Source organism: Trichoplusia ni, assembly GCF_003590095.1.
Source record: "Trichoplusia ni isolate ovarian cell line Hi5 chromosome 13 unlocalized genomic scaffold, tn1 tig00001525_group12, whole genome shotgun sequence".
Classification (NCBI taxonomy): Eukaryota; Metazoa; Arthropoda; class Insecta; order Lepidoptera; family Noctuidae; genus Trichoplusia; species Trichoplusia ni.
In genome coordinates this window covers 20,074-30,246 of record NW_020799706.1, presented here as the reverse complement: position 1 = coordinate 30,246, position 10,173 = coordinate 20,074, and the positions used below count along the sequence as shown (strand labels likewise).

The 10,173-nt window shown below is 43.4% G+C and overlaps 1 protein-coding gene and 1 pseudogene across 1 annotated transcript; one reads left to right on the top strand and one right to left on the bottom strand.

Moving 5' to 3' along the window:
• Window positions 1-1,015: 1,015 nt before the first annotated feature.
• LOC113506380 lies at window positions 1,016-4,008 on the bottom strand (annotated as a pseudogene).
• Window positions 4,009-5,070: 1,062 nt separating this feature from the next.
• Window positions 5,071-9,434, top strand: LOC113506379 (zinc finger C4H2 domain-containing protein-like). The gene is given in 6 exon segments (XM_026889226.1): window positions 5,071-5,236; window positions 5,792-5,963; window positions 6,983-7,161; window positions 7,237-7,274; window positions 7,277-7,382; window positions 7,850-9,434. Coding segments are annotated over 6 exon segments (681 nt in total). The 5' UTR covers window positions 5,071-5,177; the 3' UTR covers window positions 7,977-9,434.
• The last annotated feature ends 739 nt before the right edge of the window (window positions 9,435-10,173 follow it).

Genomic DNA, 10,173 nt, shown 5'->3' with positions numbered 1-10,173 from the left:
TAATTTGTCTTCTACCCTGGCGGCTACTTTCTTAGTTGGCGTAGTGGGTTCTTCGTCAATATCAGGTGTTGTACTGATGTTTTCCCTGTCATCTTTTTCGGCTTTATCATCGGACAGCACATCACCTGACTCTGTAGAATTAAGTCCCTTACTTTCAATCTTTTTATCTTGAGACACTTCAGCAAGCGCTTTTCCATGTTCTGGCAGCAGTTCAGTTTGTTGCGCTTCCTGTTGGCTAGGTTTTAATTTATCCGCGGCGGCCTCGACAAGCGAGGTCTCTGGCGCAGGCGCAGGCGCAGACTCGGGCTCGACTTTAGGCTCAGGTTCGGGCTCGGTCGCCTCATTGACTTCAGCTTCGTCTTCTTCTTCTTTTGCTCTTCCTCGTCGTATAAACTAACTTGCCTTTTGATCAACGAAGGTGTATTAAGTTTAATTTTTATTGGGTTACGTGGATTGGTAGTGATGGGGCATCTTTTAGACACTTTTTCTTTTAACTCTTCTTCTGATTTTTTTTCTGAATAGTGTCGGTGGAATATTTAACTGGCGCAGGAGTAATATCAGTTCGGACGGCAGGTTCTTCGGGCACATCGTCATCCTCCTGCACAAGGTCTTCAAGATTATCTTCGTGGACGACGCGCGGAGCCTCCGGCGGCAAGTCCGGAGCGCTGTTGGCTATGTGCACGCTGGTAGCGGAGTATATGGAGAAGTTGGGGCAGTCGCCCTCGGAGTCGTCGTCACTGGCGCTGGGGCGGGCGGCGGCGCCAGCAGGTCGCGGTGCTCGGCCAGCACCTGGCGCACGGCGCAGTCCAGCACGGCGGGCGGCACGCCGGGCTCGCGGGCCGCCAGCGCGGTCAGGACGCCGGCTCGCGGGCCGCCAGCGCGGTCAGGACGCCAGGCTCGCGGGCCGCCAGCGCGGTCAGGACGCCGGGCTCGCCGGCCGCCCGCGCGGGCAGGACGCCGGGCTCGCGGGCCTCCCGCGCGGTCAGGACGCTGGGCTCGCGGGCCGCCCGCGCGGTCAGGACGCCGGGCGGCCGGATGCCCGGCGCGAGCTCCGCGCCAGGCTGCCCGCGGCCGCGCGACCTTCGTCCTCGCCGCTGTCATCGTCGTTGGTGGGCTCCGTGGGGTCGTACTTTTCAGTATCTATCACTAGTCCGGAATCACTCTTCTCGTCTTCGGACTTGTTCTCTACTTCTGCTGCTTTATCAAATTTAAACATGGGAGGTTCTGGCAGCGGCCTATACGGTTGCTGTTGAGGCTTCGCCGGTGGATGTGTCTGATGAGATTGTATTCCACTATGAGTCTCAAAGTTGTTGCTCGCCGAATTTTGTCTCGGCAATTGTCCCATTCTCATATCAAGAGGATTTTCAAACCCTCCAAACGAGTGTCTGTGTTGCGGTGGCGGCGGTTCGTTCCTGTGGGTTACCGGCGGCGGCACGTAGGGCTGCCACGCCGGCGCCAGGCTGTACCGGCCCTGCTCGTTGTGCCTATTGTTGTGTGTCTGGTTGTTCATTGGTCGGTTCTGCTCGGATGATTGTCTTCGGTTTCGGTCGAAGTTTAAATCATCTCCAGGCGGATACTGGTGCGGTCTTCTGGAGTAATTATTGTAGGTATCAACATCGTCTCGACGCCCGTTGTTATTATGTTGGAACGCGTTGCTCTGGCGATTCTGGTAGTTACTGCCACTATAGTTATTATCGTAGTTGCCACCCCGGTTGTTCAAGTTATTTGTTCCTTGTTCTCGGTGGTAATTTCCGGTGTAGCCGCCGCCCCAGCCCCTACCGCCTCGTGATTGTCCGGGGTAAGATGGTACTTTTTTCACAGCATCCTCTCCCTTGGACATGTCTAGCTTTTCCTGACGATTCAATTCTTCAGATTCCTTCATTGGTATTTTGGTCTTTTCGCGAGTTTCTAATTTAATATTTACACTTCCGTCTACCGAAATGGACACAATGGACTTTTTAGAATGAAGCAATGTTTGACTTTCGAGGATAGAGGAGAGCACGTCTGGCGCGGAGGACGCATGAGGGGGAGACGGCACGGATATCATTTTTCTCCTTGCCTACAAGTGAAAAATACAACATCAGTAAGATCATACTCATACAATAATAGCACACGTAGTGAGCAATGGATACCTGTCGATACGCGCTGAGGATGCTGGAGGTGGGGCGCGCGGCCACGGCCGTGCTGGCGCTCTCGGAGCCGCCGCGCTCGTCGTCGTCGGAGAAGTAGTCCAGCTGCTGCGCGCTGCCGAACAGCGACAGCGACGGGATGCCGGCGCGCTGCCGCTGCAGGGCCAGCGGCGCGGGCGCGGGCCCCGGCGCCGCCGCCGCGTGGCCCGCCGCCGCCAGCTGCGCGCGCACGCTGGCGCGCACGTGCGAGCGCCGCGCCGCCGTGCGGGGCGCCTGCTGCACACACCGCCGCGTCAGACACTCTGCCCATACACCCATGCCCAGACACATTACTGATACTCTACTCACCCTCCTCTTTTTGAACTTCCTTTTAACCCTCTTTGTGACGGGTATTTTCCCATCTTCTTGCACTTCATACTCAATAATTACTGTTTTGGTTCTTCTTCGCTTTGGCCTTCTGCGATTTGTATGAGCCGATGTTTTACGTCTAGTGGAAGTTGTTCTTGTACTAGCACTATTTGTTCTCAAACCACTAGAGGTGGTGGGTACGTCATTAGAATTTTGGTGACTTCCTCTCCGTCCTGTAGATGTAGAAGGCTCGTCCACAACACTGTAAGACCTAGATGATCTAGTGCTCCTACTTTCTCTAATTGATGCACTCCTAGATGAAAGTGGTACATCCATGTTCACACCTGTGTAGCCTGAAAATAAGTAGTCAACATCTGACAGCAGATTGTCACAATTTGGACATAACCACTGATCAATTGGTACCTGAAACATAAGAATGCAGGGGTTTACATTAAGGCAATCATACATTTGAATGATTATTCATAATAAATATCATCATCAGTCTAAGTCCGCCCTACTACATACCTCTGAGAGGGGTGGAGTAAGACACTGGCATGTGGTAGCCAAGGTCACATCCATCACATAGCCAGCATGGTTTCTTCATGTTCTGTGCTACCACACACCTGAAATATATATACACGCATGAAAAGTGCGCTTTTATGATGTACATAGTTTTATAAACGCAATTTAGTTCTAGCTGTAGCTATCAAATACACAAAAAATATTACCTCACAAATGGTTGGGTCTTCAATAACAAGCAATTCAACAGAGGGTCTTGCGCTCCAGCATTTTTAACTGGTTCTGTGCGCAACACTCGTCCGCCTGCACAAGCTCTTACTACAATAAAATCAAAGTCATTCTGTCTACTGGACAAGTATTAACATTCTTTGACCACTCAGTGATACAATCCAAGCAAAATATGTGTTCACAACTCTGTGGAGTTCCTACTTCTTGAGTAGTGAAACGTAACAGGCAAATTGAGCATTTGTCTGAATTGCCTTCAGAACTGTCCGAGGCAAAGCCTGAATTAGGCTTAGCAGCCGAGGTGACGGCCTTGGGAGCGTCCGAGTGGTCGGTGGCCCAGCCGGACGTGTCGCTGTCCGCCTCGGAGTCCCGCAGCTTGGGTAGAGCGCGGCGACGACGCGCCCCCGCGCCCACCACGGAGCTACCGCTGCTGTCGCTACCCTCATCGCTTAGCACCTGAAATGCACCTCCATTATAATATTTGAGACGCACGATTCATTTATAACGTGTTATGGTTTGGTCAGTCACCCTCAATCTCTTTCTACGTGTCGCCGCCACTGCGACGCTTTCGTCGCTGTCCGAGCTTGATCCGATGACAGCACCATCACTTTCTTGATCTTCCGCTTGGGCCGTGGAGGTGAATCTTCGCTACCTTCTTCACTCATTCTCACAAGTAAACAGAGTCAAATACGAGTTTAGTGGGCACGACACGAAGCCAATTGCAAAGGTGTAAATGACCTCCGCCAATTAATATTTGACTCACTAAGGTGTAATTTAAAAAATTCATTCGGTCTGCAAATTAAAATCATGCATGAAGATTGTTTCTACACAAGCAAATGCGTACGCGTTGTCTTAAAATGATTCCACTATTTTGACAGCAAGCCGCTATCAATGGTCAAGGCGGCCATTTTACTTTCAGTATTTTTTTTTATTTATGTTTAGGCAGGAGCCGAATACTAAAGAGTATATACTTGTAATTCAATTGAATACTAATTCCAAAAACACTGCTCTGAGACGTTTTAGTTTAGTTTAGCTTTAGTAAATATATATAAAATTGGGTACATAAATATTAAAACTTACTCAATTGACATAGGAAAATGTATATTTAAATCGTAAAAATATACTAATGCGATCTATATACTTTTCAAAACGACGGTTTGTTAATTACCAGAAGTTTACATGGCTTTCATGATCTGGAGTTCTGAATTCATGATTCATAATTTTATTATCATTAAATTATTGTTACAATTTAGTACAAAATCAATATGATCTTTATCTTTATACAAATAAATTATCTTTATCTTTATGATCCACACATATAAAGATTGTTTCACATTATTAGTTCATAACGCAGCTCCTTAAAATGTGTGGGACACTTTAATAGAGCGACACTCACATACTGAAATCAAATTATAAATTATATTTGTTAGTACACCCTGGTAATTAATTTTTGACGTCGTGACCTGTTCGCATGAACGTTAATACTCTCCCAAGAAGAAATTTTAATTTGTCGATAACCACGGGACTAATTATTATGATTTATTTAAATATTTTTAAATAATGTGGGTCAATAATTCAAAAATAAAACTAAATTAGGAGATTTTTTTCATAAAAAAGGTCTTTGTCTAGTTTCCTTTAGTAATTCGTATTATTCTTAAAGTCTCTTTGCAATTTTTGAATTGTTTGGTACAAAGCTTAATAAAACAAGTAAATATTTTATAGTTGGTGGTACCGCGGTGTTCACATCGTAGAAAATCTTGATTTTTCAATAAGATTAAAAATTTCACTGCCTTTAGATGTCGCTCAATAGTCAATAATCTTCAATAGTACTAACTACTAAGGGGTAAGCACATCACTAGTTCAAGTACCGCTGGCGGCGAGTCCGAAGGTATTGCGAGTGTATTTTCATTTATTTTATAGCGAAAGACAATAATTTTACAGCCAAGTGTATAAGAAATGACCGCTGAAAACGAACGTGAAATATATCATAAGTTGGAAGCCATGAAAGAAATTCGGTAAGTTTGTAATGTTGATTTAGACATAATGCCCCTGCACCTGTGGACTCGATCAATAAACAGTATAAGTATGAGCTATGATAATATTTTTATTTATGTCTGCTATGAGTTCGATGCAGCTACTACCATTTAGACTTTATTTACTATATTATAATATCTATGTGCAAAACGCAATTCATTTGTTGACTTTTCGAAGCACTAACTTTTAGCATTCTTTTACCAAAATGTTCTTAGATACAAACATTTTTACTTTTCTTTATTTTTTATTGTACATTATTACTTATGTTTATTTTAATTATTAATTTAATAATTTACTTATCTAATGTATCTTTATTATTTTTGTACTGCATATATTACGGTTATAAATTTACATCAACATGATTATCACAATAATCCTTTTTGTATTAAATTTACATAGAATTGACTTAGTAAAAGAACTGGAAAAAAAATGAACATCTAACTCAAGAGAGCTACTTTGAATATTGAAGCTGAATTATGCTTCCACAGCAACTACTAATTGTCATTTTGTTATGAAACATCTATAATATATTTCAGAAATAAAACAATAACCCTGGAGAGGTTAAAGCGTAGCATTCTGAATGAGGTGCGCAGTGGAGACCAGGAGGGGCGCTGCCTGGCGCAGTACAAACGAGAGATGGAGCTCCTGCAGCAGGAGAAGATGAGCCACGTTGAGGAACTGCGCCAGATACATGCTGACATCAATGCTGTAAGCATCATGATCAAAAACAAAACAAATCTAAATTAATGAGAACTTAGAGCAAGTGTATACATATGAGTGTACCAGCTGACCCAGCAATCATTGTTTAGCCATACAAAAATAGGTGTTGATCATAGAGGGTTGAAAATTTAAGGAATTGTGTTTTTTGTGGGGCAAAAAAATTGGGGTGGACCCCCTTATCATTTAGGGGGATGAAAAATAAATGTCTGATTACCCAATATGCACAAAAAAAATCTTGAGAATCGGTCAAACCCTTTTAGAGGACTTCATTTACTTTCACTGTGACATGAGAATTTTATACATTAGATGATGTAATAAAGAATATATAATAGAGGTATTATTACTAGAAAAATTTAAGTCAGAGATCTACATTATTTTACATGTGTCATAAAGTAATAGAAGGGACAATATATATTTGTTTTGTTTGATAGTTTAGGTAGGTACTCAACCACAAAGGTAAAAAACTATGACTAATATTAAATACTGGAATGTATGAGAAACACAAATATTGAGATTTGAGAGCTATTAATATGGTCCAGTGGCAAATGCCGCTCGCCAGCTGTTTGTTTAGTTAGGAGGAGCTATTGTTGGCTCACAATTGTAACATGTACAACTGTTTGTTTTTACTGCCACTCGTTGATGGCTAGCTATTCCGTGGCTGTGTTTATTTGCATTTAAAGTGGGCCCAGAAATTATATTGTAGTTTCATTACTGTGTTGTTTATGGCTAGTGACTATTATTGTTTCAAATTTTACAATTATGCTTTTAATCATTTTTTTAGTTCAAATAATTTGTTTTGTCTTAAATAAATGAACAAAATTTGAATGAAATTTGATTGTTCGAAGTGGTTTAACATCAAGTCCAAAGGAGTCAGTTACTAACAAACATACAAGTGAACCTAATCAAAGCGTCATAAAAAGGAGCTCGCTTTGTGTTTTTTTTTTAAGTTTGTATTCTTCATTTATTTGAACAAGTTTGGCGTCTCACAAAAGCCCGCCACTTTTCAGATGGAGACGGTGATCAAGCAGACCGAAGAGAGCATGACGCGCAAGCTGTCCAACGCATCGCGGCTGCACGAGGACTACCGGCCGCTGAAGAGCGAGGTGGACCTGCTGCGGCGGCAGTGCCTGGGGCTGGAGCGGCTGCCCGACCTGCACGAGGAGGAGGGCAGCCCCGTCACGGCCGAGTACGTGTCGCCGCGCGCTGGACGCTGGCCGCTGGACGGCCGGCCCCTGGTACTGAGCGTGTTGTTGTGTTGCAGCCGCTTCCCGGGCGCGCTGGCGGGCGGCGCCCCCGCCGGGCCGCCGCGCTCGCTGGCGCCTTCCCCGCCGCGCCGCGCAAGCCGCCGCCGCCGCCGCCCGCGTTCAGGTCTGCACTCGACCAAGATTTCATTACGGTCTCGCTGAGGTTCGATTATGTTTTATTTTTGGTTCTCTTTCCTCTCACCCTTTTCCGACTCCCTGCATCCGGCCACCCCACCCGTATTTTTATTTTTTATTGTATTTTTTTTTATCCAATATTATGATTTAAATCCACTGGTTCATGTCCATTGACCTACAATATAACCTACACTCCATTGGTTTAGGTACTTAAAAAGGTAAACAATCTTATAATAATTTATCTTAAAACGTCAATGCTTGTAAGCAATTGGTCAATTACTTTGCACAATGCCATTATAGTTTTAATCAAGACTAATATTGGATTGGATCGTAAGCCGTTGGTTGGTAGCCGATCCCAACAGAGTTGGGAAAAGGCTAGGCTGATGGCGAATATTGGATCATAAATATCTAGAAATTACGAATCTATGGTCTTGCACGTTATTATTTTAAATCTATAATGAAACTAGCTACGTTTGTTGTATTCTCCTGTGGCAGGCAGCAGCCGCCGCCCATGAAGTCGTGTCTGTCGTGTCACCAGCAGATCCACCGCAACGCGCCCATCTGCCCGCTCTGCAAGGCCAAGAGCCGCTCGCGCAACCCCAAGAAACCCAAGAAGAAATAGTCGCCTCGGCCGAGCGAAACACACCGATCTCACTGTTCATAGTACATTGTAAGGCCCTCTCCATAGCGTCACGCGTCACTGTACATAACTCTCCTAGGTTACGTGTTACTGACACTGTCCTGCCAGCTCTGCAGGTCGCTCCCGTACCGAGCCACAGCGGTGTGGCGCCACCGGCTCAGCTAGACTATCAGTTGATGTATATGTTGCAGCTAACTAGCTTTATCTGCTGTTAAATGAACAGCCTAGACTTTTTACTAAACGGCTATATTTTGTAAAATAAAGCGCGATATTTATTAAATTCGCTTCTTTTATGGACACGGTCCCAACCTAAGGAATTGTCTGACAATAGACCAGTAAATTTATTATTGATGTGACTTTATCTCCGTAGTTGATATTTATTTGGTTGCAAGCGTCACCCCTCACGTGCAGCTGTTTAGTAAAGAGCTGGGCTGTTAATTGACCTGCTACCTGAGCTAGTTGGCTGCCGCAAAATATAGTGTATGTTAAGATGACGATTTGTACATATTATAGTCGTTTACTAAGTAATAACCCCTGCAGGTAAGTCATCGGCTGACTTAAAATAGATACATGACATGCAAAACACATCAATATAATTTCAACCATCACATAATGACAAAAATCCAGAACTGACTTGATTTAGAGTAAATTACTTTAACACGCCAATGTTTTATTGACTGTTCATCCAACAGTCAATAAAACATTGGCGTGTTAAATAAAGTTACCAGAAATGGGAAACCTAAAATAAAAGCGTTTTTTTTTACAAATAATAAGACACGATTAATACCGAAGATGTTGTAGGTTAACATATAAATGTTAGCATATTCATACATGTCTCAGAAGGCCGCACCCGCGTGAGTAAAGCCGCGCGACTCGCGACCCGCTGCGACGCCGCGGCGGCGGGAGCTCGCGCGGCGTCTCGTGCGTCATGTCCGTGTCCCACATTCGCTGTGTACTTGTGTATACATTATTATTACAACAATTCTGACACCGAAGCTCTTTGTGCCGAATCCAACTAAATAACCTATTGTTTTATTTTGTTACTCACAAATACTAACGATAAAATAAGCAGTACCTACTTTGTTATTTGTTTATAACAAATTAAAACGATATCCTCGCGTATGTTTTAGACAACTATTTTGAACTATTGAATGCCAATTGAAACATGATGTATTTAGGTGTTGTAAATATAAATGTGTTCTATGTACCTATATTAACATAATCAGTATTATTTATTGCTTAGTACGGAACTGTTTGTGTGGTTAGGGATATCACACTAACATTACTTTGTACTGACTATTATGGATGTTTCTTTTCGTGTGCGCATCCTGTAATACAAGTACATTTATAAGTAAATAGTACGTAATGTCTGTACATAGCCGTGTGCACTCAATGTTTGATAGTTTTGTTTTTATAATATAAAACGTTCTATCAATGTCATTGCATCTTTTATTGCTATTATCTCCTATTACTGTAAGTCTTATTATGTATCAGTAGGTATTGGGAAATACAAAACGATAGTACCAAGACAACCTCACCATTGTACGGTGACCCTAACGACTTGTTAATAAATCCAACGAAGTGCGCCTTGTGTATTCGTGAAGCAACAAAGCAAAACCGTATTAATATGTTTATCAAAATATGTCGGGCTTTTTGCAATTCTCGTTAATTTTAAAACAGCGAAACTGTAATGTAGTTAAAATTCAGGCAGGGCCACAATGCCGCGATTTACCTACAATAGTCAATGAATTAAAGCTAAATTGGATACTACTCGTATTCTCCTAGGTTTTTTAGAAAAATTGGAAATTCAGTACGGGACCGAACACTCACTGCTACTTACGCCTTGCAACATTTCGTATTCCGTTAGGTATGATAGTACATTAGTAGTGTGCACGGAGCTGCAGTTAGTACCTACTCTTACTTGAGTTCGACTTGACACGCGGTAATATGGTCTAGATAATGTTTACAGACAAGCTGAGCGTCATGTGATTTAGATACACCTTCGACATTACGCATTCAATAATGATTAACCCTAGAAAGATAGTCTGCGTAAAATTGACGCATGCATTCTTGAAATATTGCTCTCTCTTTCTAAATAGCGCGAATCCGTCGCTGTGCGTTTAGGACATCTCAGTCGCCGCTTGGAGCTCCCGTGAGGCGTGCTTGTCAATGCGGTAAG